Source organism: Siphateles boraxobius, unplaced genomic scaffold, assembly GCF_051911475.1.
Source record: "Siphateles boraxobius isolate OS27281-9 unplaced genomic scaffold, OSU_SipBor_1 26, whole genome shotgun sequence".
NCBI classification, from domain to species: Eukaryota; Metazoa; Chordata; class Actinopteri; order Cypriniformes; family Leuciscidae; genus Siphateles; species Siphateles boraxobius.
Genome location: NW_027508876.1, coordinates 26,577,266 through 26,593,937, shown reverse-complemented (window position 1 = coordinate 26,593,937; position 16,672 = coordinate 26,577,266). Strand labels below are relative to the sequence as shown.

At 38.6% G+C, this 16,672-nt stretch overlaps 1 protein-coding gene across 2 annotated transcripts in view; it reads left to right on the top strand.

Annotated features, from left to right (window-relative positions):
• Positions 1–2,012: 2,012 nt before the first annotated feature.
• Positions 2,013–16,672, top strand: part of agap3 (ArfGAP with GTPase domain, ankyrin repeat and PH domain 3) — a 174,477-nt gene continuing 159,817 nt past the window's right edge. For both annotated transcript variants that reach the window (XM_077245207.1, XM_077245209.1), the window contains exon 1: positions 2,013–2,837. In XM_077245207.1, the coding sequence (XP_077101322.1) occupies positions 2,462–2,837 (376 nt within the window). In that variant the 5' untranslated portion in view covers positions 2,013–2,461. The remainder of the gene's footprint in view (positions 2,838–16,672) is intronic.

Sequence of the window (16,672 nt, the reverse complement as noted above, 5' to 3'; positions counted from 1 at the left end):
TCTAAAGGAAAGTGGGTCTCCTCTTAGATTAAACTGCACTGCACTGCATCACCATTATCTTAATTAATAAAGTTGAGTGAATTTTATCCTCACTATAGTTTCAAGTGGGAAATGCCGCAAGATTTCTCTCAAGATCGAAATAAGGGTACATGATTAAATGGAATATGAAAAAAGCCCGACGCAAATCTCATAAAGTTTAGAAATCTCTTTCAAACACACAAGCAAACTTATGCATATAGACATACACAGAGATGTTTGTGAATATCGCAGATTAAGGATATTATATATACAAATATGTTACTCAGATTACCGTGTAATAACATTTTTATTGTGATGTTCTGTCTAATTCTCTTTTTGATTTAGGTATTATAGGTAAATATTTATAGTCATCAATTTTACTAAGATATCATTATGTACAGACTTCAAGTGTCTATAGCAAGTCTTTACTGGTCATAAAAAGTGGAAGAAACAGTCAACATGAAGGGGATCACAGCACAAATCTTGAGGGACTGAGATGCAGAGATTGTGTCGATTCTAATCGCATTACAAAATGATACTTAACAAGTGACTCAATGGGACCATTCAACAAAACAGTGTGAGAAGAGATCTCCTCAAAACCAAAGATGAAATAATCAATACTGACAGCATTAGGTGGTTAAACTGCAACATCTCAGTTATTTAACCATCCGATGGAAAGCTTTAATATCAAAACATCACAAATTCAGTAAAAAAAAAAAAAAAAATTATTCTTGGGATTTTCCTAAAAAATACTAAAAAAACATGCCATGCTTTTTGGACTACCACACCAATGTTATCTGGATTATGTAGAACCTTATTATATCATGAATATACCATGGTAAATTAATATAATCATTCAGTACCATGGTAATTATCTGATACCATGGCACCATCACAGTAATTTAATGTAAGGGTGAATCTTGACATAATAAATGCTATAGAGAATGTCTTGATATTGCATTTAGAGTGGACAGACCATCAAGTATGCCTATGTATTTGTGGTTAACCAACTATAAATGTGTCAAGCCTGAGATGTCATGTTATGTAGATATGCCTGCCTACTGTAAATTATGGTCTTTTGATATTGCTAAGGCTGTTACCCTCGATCAGAAACTAGTCACTGAATCTAGCCTACTTGTAGTGTGTCTGTGAATGACTGAACAATTATAAGCATTAAACTGTCAAGCAAAATATCTGGTTACATAATAGGCTACTGAAGCATCCGTCGCTTTATCCCAACACCACCCAAACATCCAATCGAATATCATCACTCCCCCATTTCAAGCAGTTACGTGATGTGTGACGTCGCAGTGGATGGCAGTGATGTCCGAATCGTTCTTCTGAACCGGATCTTTTTAATGATTCGACTCGCGAAGCGTTTGGAAATCACTGTACGTATGGGACTTTGTTCATGTTATATGTTGTTATGCTATATTTGACAATTAAAGTGAGTCAAATAATAACAATTGTTAACAATAAACAAAACAACATTTGAAATGAAAAATCTGAGAATGAAAACAACTGTGACTGAGAACGCTGAAACAGTAACTAACCAATTAAATGGACTGTTTGTCTATTCCAACATGCTTGTTTTCATTTGTAAAATTAAAATCAATTTAAATGGACTGCACATCTATGTTTAAATATCACCGTTTACCTAATGATTAAAGATGCAGTCAGTCAAACATGCTCTACGAATCAATCATTTCAACCCACTGGCACGGACCAACAGAAAGCTTGGTTTGAAGTGATATCTGTGTGAGCAGCAGTGCTTCATACATAGAACTTTAGCTGAAGAGTCGCTCATATTGACGTATAAACGATTTCACTGTACACATTAATGTAAAATACCGCGTAGGTGGGTTATGGGAACGTTTGTGCAACAACTCAAAAGTAACGGTCACTCGACTCTTTGAACTGGTTCGCACCGAACCGATTCTGTAAAAGAATCGAACTTTCCACATCTAGTGGATGGAGGTGGGGGCCGGGGAGGGACTTCTTGGACCAAAAGGGGATTCAAACGTGTTTATGACTTTAGTGTAGAACCGTCGCATTCAGTCAGTCAATGGACTCGGGCGCATTGCGATAACCGGCCTCATTGTGTTCGCTTCAGGCTGGGAAGCAAAACAGAGAGAGATTCGGTCCAGAAGATCGCCCAAAACAAAGGTGTGTCCATCTGAAAGACTTTCATTGTCAAAAAAGGACAGGACACGCGCAAAAGAGCGAGATCGTCGCTGGGAACAATGATGCTGATTGAAGTTTTGGTATTATGAGCAAAGCGCGCGGATTTGTTGGAAACACATTGATGCGTCACATATAACAGTTAGTTGTTATCATTCTTTATCAGATCAGAGCGTGCAGTGCGGATTTGTCGCGCGCTCTCCAAATCATTCCAAACGCGGCATTTCTATTATTACCGTGAGCGGTTCCTAAATCCACTACGATGAATTACCAATCGAGCGTCCCGGTTTCGGTGTCAGTGTCCGGGATCTCTCAGCAGTCCCAGCCCGCTATGCCCACCCCAGGAACGGTACCCACACCGGTGCCCGTTCCTCAGTCGATTCCTCCTCAGTTCGGATCCGGATCGTCCGGGAGCTCTGGGGCGGGTCAGTTTGGCTCGGGAACCGTATCGGGCCCTGCAGCGCAGTCCGGCCCGTCGGGCTCCCAGTACGTTTTGTCCAACTCAGCAGCCATCAGAGGCGAGATCCATCGGTTCGAGTCCGTCCACCCGAACATTTATGCAATATACGACCTGATCGAGCGCATCGATGACCTGGCCCTCCAGAACCAGATCCGCGAGCATGTGATCTCTATTGAAGGTAAGCGCAAGGCCATATTAATTGATGCCACAATGAAGCATTGTTTTGTCTGTCAGTGTAAAGGCAAAAGCAGATGGTGCGTGAAAACTAGGGGACATAAATGAGTGTACATCCCTAATCATCATAATTAGTGGCAACTGATAGCCATGGACCACTTAATATGCAATTCAATATTATAATGTGACATTCGTAGAGTTGTGACATAATAAAACAGTTTTGGGTGATGCATAAATAATAAAGCTGATGTTTACACTTTGTTTAGTTGGATTGTTTGGGAATGAAGTGGCGAGATCTTGCATAACCACGAGCTTCCAGAACGCATCAGTGTGTTTGGATGTAAATTAAATTGTAAAGCAAAGACTTGTGACACTCTGCATTAATATTGACACGCCAGTCAGATGTGATTTTCACAGTAGATCTTCTTGCAGATTTGATTGTTTCATTATCAGAAGCTCTTCTTGAAAAATGCTTTCCGGGGTTCCTCTCATCCACTGTTTGTGCATCAGTCGTTCATTTGGTTAAAGTGAGTTTATCGATTGATTATGTCAAAGACATTGACTCTCACAATGTTTACAACAGATCTGACTGATTGGCTACCATATAAATGGGTTTTAAAGACAAAAGCTGATTGTGCATGCAAACTGGGAAACGTATGGCATCACAAATCATTATCTGCATTATGTTTAATTAAGGGGGCATTTGATAGCCATGGACCACCAAGATGAATTCTGATCACTAAATATGGAATCCAATATCTTAAAGTCCAATGCTTTTTGTTGTTTAATTATACATTGGTTAGTTAAAATGAGAAAAACACTAGCATTTGGAATTGGTTTAATGTAAATACTCTTTTTGGCACAATATGTTTGGTTTGCTTAAATTGTCTTGGACAGTTTCGCTTACAGACAACATTTAGATGGATTGTTTGAGGAGCAGAGATCATGAAAGATTTGTGGCGTTTTCTATTAATATTGACACACCAGTCAGATGTGATTTTCATAGAAGTGTTTATTTCATAATGAGAAGCTCTTCTGCTAAACATTTGTCAGGATCAGTCGCTCATCTTGTATAAAGTGAGCTTTTAGGTTTATGAACCTCATTATGTCAGATACATTGACTCTGACTCCCAATTTTTATACAGACCCGACCTCTCGACTCTCATATTAACGGTCAGGGTGAGAGTTCAGATTAGATGAGCTTTAGTCACAGGTTATTTAAATGCAAATCGAGCCCCTTGCTGCTATAGAGTCACATCACTTCTAGAATAGCAGGGTATAACAAACCCTCTCAAGCAGTCTTATTTTGTTATGGAGTTTCTAGAGGTTTCGCAGCACATACCGAGCTAGAATGATCCATTTCTATCTCTGAAGCAGCTGCATGGTACCTACCTATAATAGTATTTCTCTGGTAAATGCATCACGATTCCCTGCAGAAACACCATAAATGTGAAGAACATTTATACAAAGTTTATTGTTGAGATGATTGATTTATTGTGTTATATAAATAGTGGTTTCACATAAGATGAGGTGGTTGTAACTGGTGAGTCAGTGAGCCTGTGAGATTTTCTGTAACTCTCAGTGCATTTTACCGTTGAGGGAGGGAGATGGAGAAATTTCTGGATGAGCGGACACCCTTTCGAGGGGGCGAGTAGGTTGACAGGAGTGGTAGAGTTTGCCTTTTCGCTATGTGAGCCTGGGTTGTGTACAAGCTGATGATATATTAAAATGAAATGGTTGCAAAGACCGAATCGATTTTTTACAAAAAACATTTTTTTTTACTTTATACAATACAGATTGTTTCATAGCTGCCAATAACAATCAATGAAGCAAACTTAATATATGAAAAAAATCCAAATTCTGCTGTAAAGCAGCTTAACACAGACAATAGTGACATTATTTAGCTCAAGTCTGTTAAGTGTTGATTTATTTCAGTTAAATAATGTTGATGTTGCAAAATTCATCAACAATGAAACAAAGTCAATAGAAGGCAATAGTGTCATCATCCAGCTCAATTCAGATCAAGTTTTGTTCTCATTCAATACAGTGGAGTCAAATCAATAAAGCAGTGTTTCTGAATCTTAAGTCTTTTAAACCCCGAATAGCAAGCCAAAGGCAATAGTGGCAAGGAACCCAAACTCCACCAGTCGAGAGAAATGGAGAAAATACCTTGGAAGAAACCAGGCTCAGTCAGGGTGCCAGTTCTCCTCTGGCAAAATGAAAGAACTTGGTGTGAATATCCCTGTATATTCCATTCTGTATATTAGGATAGCCAGATTGGAGGATTCAATGAAGGGTTGACAATATTGTGAGCTGCCAAAAATCAGCTACGGACGCATGGGACCTCTGGTCATAATGTTTATCACAGGATATTAGTGTAGATCTACATCTTGTATTGTTGAGGGTGTAAATAATCTGTCTTAATGGTATTATCCAACTAAACCTCTTTACTCAGGGTAGGGTTAAGGAGGAGCCTTGGCTCTGGACCAGCAAACCAGTGATTTCTAACTAGTAATTCATCTGGTTGTTAAAGCATTTAGGAAATTAATGCATTTTCCAGAAAATTCTAGCTTGCATTGCCATTGAAAATCCCAGACTTCAATTTTTTGCATTCCTTTTGTTCCCAGACCTGAAATAACCCTGCCCTCTCAGACAAACACTAGTTACCCTTTTTTATCGCAAATGCCAGTAACGTCCAGTGTCAGTCACCTCTGGTCGATGCTGAATCATCCGGCCCGTAAAGAAATCCTCAGAAAGCCAGTAACTCCTGAGTTAAGGCTTGGTGTTGCCATGGAAAGCATAATTGTGATGTTTCACTTGCGCTATGTCTTGCGGATATGAAAGCAATGGCATGTGCTAGTTATTTCCAGCTTGTTGACCAATAATCGAGGTGTAAGTGTTTTGGTAACTGATTTGGATTGGGTTAAATCTAAATCAGATGGAACATTTGCATTAGCACTAATGGTGGGACGTTAGCTGTGCCCTTGACTACTGGATGTTTTATTGACCGTTATAAATCATATTATGGAAATCAACAGCTGATGACAGGAGACATATTAAGTTTGGATTATTGGCATTATCCTAGCTAGTGCAATGCAAACCCTGTCTTTTATCTAAAACTGGAGTTGTACTGGTGTGAATAGAATAACATACTATTCTTACTAGGCTATATCAGCAGTAGGCTATATGCTTACTAACTGTACGTTCACACACCCACCGGCGAGAGCGGCAAAATACGCTCTCGCCGCCCTGCTAACGACGCCTTGCAAGATTCGTGGACGCTCTGATGCTCTGACGTAGATCGAATGCTTGATCTTTTTTTAAAGTTCATTTAAAGCGGCCGCAAGCAAATAAGCATATTGATCAGTATTTGTGCAGACTGGCCACACGTAGGGTATAAGTTAACCTAATAATATATTTTAAATGTGAAAGTAAGAAAATTACAGATGGAAAGAGATTAACAATTATATTTACTTTGCAAACAAAATAAATAAATTCAATTTGTGTGGTGTGGCTTTTGTGTTCCTTTTCAACTACGAGTCTAATTTCGATATGCAGTTTATAGGACGTTTACTAGACTTGACCTTTAATTAACATTAACATTGATTTGTGTGCAGTCTACATTTACAATAACTGTCCTGGTTGTAGCCTTAATGCAACTGGTCAACAACTGTTTTGTGTGCTATAGCTCTAAAGTTAGCATGTAATTCCCGCTATTTTTCAGAAAATATATAACGTTAATGCACATCATCAACTCACCAGAAACACCAACAATTTCAGAAACCTTGGTCCACGCATCGTTTTTTTTATTTATGTCCCTGTACGTAAACAGGGACAAGTCATATAACAATGGTAAACCCGCAACAGAAATTATTAACTTCTCCTCCATTTTGCTTGGGAACTAATGTGGTCGGAACCAATGTTACCTGGCCTGCGTTCTCTGGAATCCTCTCAAACGGAGCACTTCTACATTCCAATTGGTTGCCGCCGGTTGCCGCCGAACCACGTCATAGCGCATTACCATAAAGTTGACCTGATTTCAACTATCCTCGCCGCTCTCACCGTCCAAGACGCGCCGCGCCGCCCTCGCCGGAGCTCGCCAGCCGGCTCTCATTGAAAATGAATGACTTCCGGCCACTCCGGTGGCGGTGTGAACGCACAGTTAGGATGTGTTCTCACTTGTCATGTTTGGTTCGATTAAAACGAACCTTGGTGCGATTGCTCTGTTTGTGCGGTTCATTTGAATAAGTGTGAACGCTGCCATCTGAACCAAGTGACACCAAACAAGTGGACCGAGACGCTGTAAAGATGGGTCTCGGTTCGATTCCAAATGAACCATGAACGGCTTCCAATCGTTTACGTGTGTAACGGAGGGATTCCTGCCTCGGTTTTGACTCATTTACACGTTTTATAAGCTCTTCACAAGTTCTCGGTTGGTCAAAATACCATCATATGTAGGCTATGCACATACAATGAGCACATTTAGCCAGCACACAGCATTGTTTTGGATGTTCGGTCACAAAATATACATAATAAAAGCTGACCAATCAGGTTGTGAACATATCACTATGCCTTTAGGTTCAGTATCTTTAGGTTCGATGTTAAAATGACAATATGCACGTTAAGCGAACCAGGACTACATGGTCCGGACCAAACAAACCAAGCGAACCGAACTACTAGTTTGAAGTGAACACACCCTAATGCCCAGTTTACATGAAGGGAAGACGCAGATATTTCCCTGCGGTTTGGCCTCTCATTTACATGAAAACCCCGTTTTTATATCAAAAAACGATTATTTCTTAAAACTCCGGCCAAAGTGATTTCTGATAACGCCGGTTATGTGTTGCCGTGTCAACTGGGAGAAACGGGGTTTTAGGTTGTCAAACGTCACATTATGCGCCAGAAATGCTTAACGTCATGTGAGCGCCCCGTTTGGCATAGTTATGATGGCGCTCGACTGCGTATTTTTGCGGGTTGATGTAAATGACAACTTTTTTGAAAACGATGTTGTGTGCACAATGTTATTATTGAAAACGGAGGGGGGTAAATATTTGTTTCCCTAAATACCCGGCTATGTGTAAATGTGACCTAATATCCCAGTATGCAACAAAATACACTATTGATACATGATTGTATCTGGATATCTTGCGTAATGCATTTTGCTTCACAATAGTACACAGTATTCAATTCCAAACATAGCCATATGCTAGTAGAGTTGACAGTCCATTAAGACAGTCCATTCTCATTAGTAGTTCAGGTCTAGTGTAAATAGTTTGGATTTAACCTGCTAAAGGAATTATAACCATCCGTGCTTAATTGTGTAGGCCTACAAAAGTCCAGTTCAGCTCGAAGTGCGCTGTGTTTTGGGAATTAAAAATCCGCCTCCATCTGTCATGTCCTCTTGTATCTTTTATTTATGCAGTTTTGTTATTAGAGAACAGAAATTTAATGTGATATAACAGGTTTTGTAAGCGAGAACAAATCTGTCTAATTTTTTATTTCTTTTTAGGAAAGATAAAGCTTATCAGCAGTTCATCAAAGCAATTACACACTTAAGCACAAGAAGCCTCCAGGCAGAAAGCTATTTGTTTTCTTTGCTTCTCTTTCACCCCTGTCATGCCCCTTTGGTTATAATATTTACATGGTATTTACATAATCCTCCTCCATTTTATGTCAATACCCTGGAAAGTTAAAGCATGTCATACAACACGCATAACAAACAGGATGTATTGCATCTAAGCAAGTTATAGCAACACCATAGCAACCGCTTGGCGACAAGAAACTTAAGGCTGGTCCACGTCAGATTTTCAAAATATGAGAGACCACAAACATCATAGATTTAAAAGTTATTTTTCTTATAGAACAGGGTTCCTCAATTAGTTTTCACCAAGGGCCAAATTCTGCCAACAATACAAAGCCAAGGGCCACCGACCACAATGTTATGAGTCTGCCATGTTTGTTCTGCTACATTCTAAAAACTGCTGGGTTAAAAACAATCATTTCTGGGTTATTTTGCAACACTTCTCACTCCACTGGAGAATTTGATAAGATAATCCGTAGAACCATCAAAATAAAAGGGAGTAAGGAAGGAACCTTCCAGATCACCCTAGCAACAGCATAGAAACGCCCTAGTGACCACTCAAAACACCTTAGCAACCGCATGGAAACGCGCTAGTGACACACTTAAAACATTCCAAACACCTTAGCTACTTAGAAACCACCCAGAACACCTGACTGAGGTGCATGAAAAGGCACCACTCACGTTTTCTTTAAAATTGAAATTATTGGTATTTTTTAGCATATCATCCTGTGAATGGTGCAATAATGCTTAATAAGTTGACTTATTTCATTCGGAGCATTTCTGAATTTGTGAACATTCGGTGTATTTTGTTCGAAGTGCTTTCTAGCCATCAGCGTCCTTTGGGACAGCTTCAAACAACGGTGAAAATAAAGTAATTGCTGTTGTTTTCAGCTGCCATTTATGCGGCTATAGGCTAACTGATGCCATATCAGCAAACTTGTGACTTTATATCTGCCGCAGCGATGCTGTGGCCGTTCTTCCACTTTAATTCTTTTAGTCAGCATTATCTGAACGACCTTCAGCGGATATTCACTGGTGTAAACAGAATTTTGTATTCAATGTCATCAGAGTCTGAATGAAACCACAGTTCCAAATGGAGCTGAAGTTGAAATTCAGACTGGCTGTTTATTTAAGTAATTACATGGAAAAACAATGTTATTGAGCAATACTTGAATGCTACATGCAATTGTTTTAATCTACTGTGTTAATTTTTGCAGTGATTTCACTTTGTGACATTGGTAGGAAATTTGGTATCGTGACGATCCTGTTTGCATGATGTTAGATCAGTAATACTAATCAGATTCAGTTCAGATCAGTAAAATGAATTTCATATTCACAAACCTTGTGACCATCTGCTGTTGTCATTGCTACAACTATCATGCAAATATTATATTCCAACAGTTTGTTTTTAAATGGTTTAATCATTGTAGTTGCACTCTATTTGCATTTTTTGATTTGTTAATACTGCAGATTATTTGTGCTTTTATGTAAAAATGGTTTCTTTCTCTTTTACTGAAGGTATGCCTTTTCAAAACAGGCTAGCAGAAAAGAAAATTGGTGCCTGAGAAATTTGCATATGCTTTGTTTTGTCATAAGCAGCAGAAATCTCTATGCGCAACATGCTTGTTTCTAAATATTGTGCTGTCTGTCTGCCTAGAACCTCCTGAATTTCGTGGTACAGAATCAAATTAAGATTTTTGACGTTAAAATGTTCAGCTTAACATTTTAAAATTGACACTCTGCTGATGGTCCTTATGAAGTCAATGAATGTGTTGCCAAAAATATCTTGTTGTGATTCATGCAATACGAACTCATGCATTTAAGTTAAGCTCATTCACATTGCAAAAAAATCCAGTCAAAATACCTGTACTGACTCGTTGTGATGCATTGCATGCGACGTATTCCATGCAAAGCATCAAGTTGCACTAGCAATCGCTTCTTTGCATGTGCTGCATCAGGGGAGTTTTTCACAGGTATTTTGACTGCAGAAAGGCTTGTGAAGCTTTTGCAGAAGAAGCTGTCGTGTGAATTTGCACCTGTGTGTCTGGACTGCAGATACTACAGCGATCGTCCTACGTTATTGCAGCACGCCTGTTGCTTAGGAACCGGAGCCTTATAGCTTTGTTGAAGATTAGAACAGAACAGGAGTTTAAAAAAACACTTCAGATATTCACTGTGCTTCTCCAAGCTTGTGGAACAGTGTTTTATGAGTTACCCCACAACTGATTTGTCCCATTTAAGTAAGTGAAAGGATAATCAATAATTCTAAAAGACAGAAATGCCTGCAGACGGCTTATTTAGTATCTTGTTTCCTCAAATTTGTTAAGTTGATGGCTGTGCTTAAGACATTAAAGATGGATTATTTGCCTGCTGAAGGATAAAGTAAATGCACTCTGGGACTAAAAGCAAGGTTTTGAGGCTGAAACATGGTTTCTCTATAGAAGTGAAGTGTATCGAAGGATTGGTATTGTTTGGAACGTTTGCTGTTGCATTTTGGCTAACAATAATTTGGTTTGTAGGCTATTTAGGGGTGCACAATATTGGAAAAACTGCTGACTTGAATAGCTCTATTCGGAAAGAATGAATCATTCTAATGTTTAATCTTTAACCCTGATTGTGGTGATTTTTTTTAGGGCAGTGAATATAGAAAATTACAAGCAAAAATAAATACAATAGAACAAAGATACAAATGAAATATTTTTCAGGTACTGTTTTAAGCAAATGTAAAATAACACTGCACTGCAATCTTCACTGTATAAATTAAATATTATTAATCTTTGTTAAAGCTAAAAAAATGATTTTCTCTTTGTATTTTGTTGTTTGGTTAAGATTATTGACACAGACAGCAGCAGTAATATTATACTGCTGTCACTTTAAAGTCCCTGTAAAGGTAATTCTACAAAAAAAATTCTAAACACAATATAAATGTTAGAAATGTATTGCTAAAACATATTACAAAGACAGTGAACTGTGAAGTACTGAATTGTGGAGTTATAGCGTTAAACAGTTTTTTCACCATTGCTGTGTTCTGGATTTTTTGGGCGGGGCTAAAACGGGGTTCGATGACGCACTGGAGCCCCTGAGCTCCTGGACACGCCCCTACTCGATGATGCACTGGGGCTGGCCCCTCCTCTAACAATATAAATAGAGCACATTGATAACATCAGTTTGCCGCTCAATGGCGAGTTACTGTCAGTATTATTAGTTACTACAGCCTACAGTTTGCTAGCTAGCTATGTGTTCATCACGGAAACGCGTACTACCTGGATGCGGTCACGTACAAAACAGATCTGTGTCCTTATTTACATTTCCGAAAAACGATCACATCAAGAAGAGGTGGATTAATTTTGTGAAGAGACAGCTTGATGGAGAGCTGAGGATCACCGCAAACACCCGCCTCTGTAGTGATCATTTTACACGGGATAGTTTTATAAACTTTCGTCGGAGACAACTGGGATTCACTGATAATCCGCTGTTACTGGTGAATGGGGCCGAACCGACTATCCCCCGCCTCGGCCTTCATCCTCCCGTCGCGCCGACAACTGGTGAGTGTTATTCTTCCCGCGAGTGGGCGTGGTTTCAGCGCAGCCAGCAGACACGCCCCCAGCATTTGAGAGCAGAGACTACTGCTCATTTTTTCAAGATTTTGATAGCTTATTTTATGCACTTGCTGGCTATTTTATCATTTAAATTTGGTTGGGTGGCTAATAACACATTTTTCTGTAGTGTGACAAACTCAGAACACTGTACTAAATTTTGACTTTACAGGGACTTTAAGATCAAATGCCGAATATATGATAAATATGATACGCATACATTTTCTTTCTCAATTGTTTATGTTCACGTAATCCATAAGTGACTGTTTTTACGAGGACACTCACAGAAACTGACATTTTGACATTATTTGTGCTTGAACGGACACATGCACGCAAAATTGAGGCGGAAGAGAACGGAATTTGGTGTTCGTGTGCTGCTGTGTCTTGAATGGTTTCAAATCGCTTACGTTTTTTTAATCAAATTTTAATTATTTTCTCATCTTTTTAACATACAAATTAAACGTATAGCCTAAACTTTCGCTGTAGGGTTAAACTTAATTAATCCGAGAATTAGCTACCTGTACGATCCCTAAACTTGACATCTCACATCCTGGGATCACATCCTCCCACATCGCGATATCGATGCTAAAATGATTTTTCTTGCAGCTCTAGTTGGAATTAAAAAACCTAAGCAGTTACCAAATAATTTCTCTCAAGGAGTTTGACTTAAATGAGGATTTGTTGAAAGCGGTTTGGATTTTAAGTTTTCCATTTAGAAAAAGTACTCAATTTCTTAGCATATTGAGCCCTGTCTTAAAACGTACAATTTCATTCATAAAAAATGTATTCTCTACTCTGTCTTATGGATATCTCTGTCATTGGTTTTTCATCTTTGGCAGTTGTTAATTACGAGTGATCATCATTCAGTCTGTGCATCTGTTTCAGCTTTTCACCAAAGAGATTGTTTTGGAACGAGACATCAAATCAAACTCCAAAACAAGAGTAATGCTCCGCACCGTTGGACAGTCTCATTGGAAACCGATGATTTTTTCAGATCCACGACTGAAGGAAGATTCTCCACATGGTTTGATCTCAAAAGCTCTTCTTTGTTAAAAACTCCTGATGCCGCATCAAAACCCTAAGTCCCTCAATCGCTGGTTTAAAACCATCACAAACTTGGCGCGCTCTGGATGCTTCGAGGTCGTAAGTGCGAGAGGTCACGGGTCAAAAAGTGTGCTCGTGAAGAGGCTCTTTTCATAGCTGGGAAAATCTAAAGCCACGTCCTATCTCTGGAACATAATGTAGGCCATTGTTCCCACTACACAAAGGTGCTTTCTCCGCTTGTGAGCCTTTTTTTGCTATTCTTAAGTGAACACACATGTTCTGGTCCACAGAAGCAGCCAGGGTTCTGTGTTTTGGTTGTGGTCAAGGGATCAACTGTGGAAGAAACACTCTTCATAGTCCATAGTAGAGCTGCATGATGAAGTACTGGGATAAAGTTTATAGGTAAGATATAAACACTGATGTCTACGGTAGCAAACAAAATAGAGCGAATCCCCTTTTGACCGTAACTCATCGCTTCAAACTAAGATTGTATCAATTTCATCGTTACACCAGTAGGTGACGACAAGTGACTGTTCAAAAATGTATTTGTCATTGAAACATTCATTAAAGGGATTCCTTCAGAAATGCTGATTCATCCAGTAATGAAACAAGTGAAGTATTTATGAGTGAGTCATTGAATCATTCATTCTAGAGATTCGTTTAGAAACGCTGATTCATCCAGTAATGTAACAAGTTTTTACGAGCGACTCATTTAAAATAATTAAGCATTTTTAAATAGACTGCAGCAATTAACATTAAGTCAGAACCTCTAGTAAATTACATTTTATTTTCTTTAGTTTGTCTGTTCTGTTTGTGGAAGAATCGCGATCTCTATTTGAAACAACAAAAAAATGTGATTCTGAATTTATCCAGAATCGTGCAGCTCTATTCCATAGTAAATTATTGAATATACATATTTTTCTAAACCTCACCATTGCACCCCTGAGCAAGACCATTAATTTAACTTGAACCCTAACCCCTTGGTTGCTCTATATAATTATTGTAACTTTAGTGATGTAAAAGCTTGTACCTTCAAAGATACACCTTTGTAAAAGAAATGCTTTTACTTTTAAAGTAATGCAAAGATATACCTCTAATGGGTGTATGGAGCTAGAAATGTGTCTTTATTACATGCGAGAAAATAAATGATCTGAGAGAAGAAAAAAAAAGTTTGAGAGAAAAAGTTATCACACTGATAGCAAAAAAGCATTTCATGAGAGAAAAAAGAATATTTGAGAAAAAAAGTTTTCATACCAATAGCAAAAAATAATATTTGAGACTAAAAAAGTTTTGAGAGAAAGTATTTTCTCATAGAACATAAAAAAATATAAATTTGAAATTTTTAAAATTATTTCTGAGAAAAAAAATCTCTCTCAAAATACTTTGAAAAAAATCTCGAATATATATTTTTTGCTATCAGTGTGAAAACATTTTCTCTAAAAATAAAAAGTGTTTCTCTCAAAACGCTTTTCTTTGCTCTCGATGCAATTTTTTGCTCTCGTGTCAGGATTTTGCTTTAGCTGTGAAAATTGTGTCATGGGCGGGGCCACGTTCTTTTTTTTTCCTATTGGAACGTTGCTATTGGCCAGTCGGGTGAGCATCGTCTTGTCTTAGGAGTCGAACTGAATCATTACACCATTGTTCGCGTTCGGTTCACCTAGATAGATGCCGTCTCTGCAGATGATGACACACACACAACTCGATGGGTAGCTGGCTGAGCAAGTTCAGCATCACTGAAGATTACACATTAAACAATAGCACTCATGCAAGTTTACCTAGCATGATGGCTAATTAATAATTAGCTTTACTACCGATTAGCAAGCTAATAATATAATACACATTCATTCATGAATATGAGTGCTATTTTTAATGTTTAATCTTCAGTGATGCTGAACTTGCTCAGCCAGCTAACATCCAGTTGTGTGTGTCATCATCTTACCCAAACATTGGAGTGTCCGTGCTCGACTTAGAGCTTAGATCAGGCCCAAAAAATCAAGCCCGATCCTACCCGAGCCCGTGCACGTTGTGTCCGAGCCCAGCCCGACGCATTAACAATAATTATGAGCCCGAGCCCGATTTAAACCCGAGTCCCGACCATTTTAATACGTGGGTCGTTATAACTGACGTTCTCAACTACTTTCTATGTTACTTTCTCCTCCTCCTCTGTTCTGCACCTCCAAATACTTTCAAGTTAGCCTACGTGTCGCCATCATATACATCAGCATAAATGCTCCTGATAAATTATGTGTTATTAAAGCATTAACACACAAACCACTGTTATAACATAAAATCAAGCAGCTACTGAGTGCATGGTTTGGCATGACTGAATGCGCGCAAAGTGCGCTCCCTGAAAAATCCCTAAAGCTGACATCAGTTCATCGCGATCTCACACATCTCTGTTATTATCAATGACGCTGACTGCACAATGAATCTTTCATAATATATACACTTTGTTTGTTATAATTAGAGGATTTGCCAGCATACAGAATTCAGCTCTGAACAAAAAGTCCGTTTTGAGCAGTGAGGGGAGACTATCTTAAATGCTTCTGATTGGCCATTGCGTTCAAGAAATCAACACATATGTCTGTGATTGGCTACATCGCTCAACGCTGCAAACATGTTATAAAACAAAACTCTGGCCTGTAAATCATTTGTATTTTGTTTTAGTTGTTCTTGTTGTTTTTCTGCAACAGATGAATAAAAATGTATTAGTTTTTATGTTTTATTCATAGATATTTCTAGTTTGCGGGAGTCCCACAAATCGTTTTATTCTCCCGGAACCCACACACACAGAGTGAGTGCATTACAGCCCGCGCCCGCGCTCGCACTCGGCCATCAAACCTAGTCCCGCGCCACACTCTCTTGCGTTGGGAGTGCACGTCTCTAGATCAAAAGCCCGGCCTGGCCCGAGGATGGTGACGGGAAATATCGGCCCGAGGTCGGGCCTGGGCTCGGGCAGAGAATCTAAACTCTAAGGCAGAGACTGCATCTATCTAGGTGAACCGAACGCGAACAATGGTGTAATGATTCAGTTCGACTCCTAAGACAAGACGATGCTCACCCGACTGGCCAATAGGAACGTTCCAATAGGAAAAAAAAAGAACGTGGCCCCGCCCATGACACAATTTTCACAGCTAAAGCAAAATCCTGACACGAGAGCAAAAAATTGCATCGAGAGCAAAGAAAAGCGTTTTGAGAGAAACACTTTTTATTTTTAGAGAAAATGTTTTCACACTGATAGCAAAAAATATATATTTGAGATTTTTTTTCCAAGTATTTTAAGAGAGATTTTTTTTCTCAGAAATAATTTAAAAAATTTCAAATTTATATTTTTTTATGTTCTATGAGAAAATACTTTCTCTCAAAACTTTTTTTAGTCTCAAATATTATTTTTTGCTATCAGTGTGATAACTTTTTCTCTCAAACTTTTTTTTTCTCTCAGATCATTTATTTTCTCACATGTAATAAAGACACATTTCTAGCTATGAGTGCACATTAGTACCTTAATTTACTAAAATGCACTCTTTAGTGGTCGATAAAGCATGAAGGCATATGAGGGGTACTACTCCAGTGACAAGCTAATTGTCAAATATTTGCATATTTTTGCTTGGATGAAAA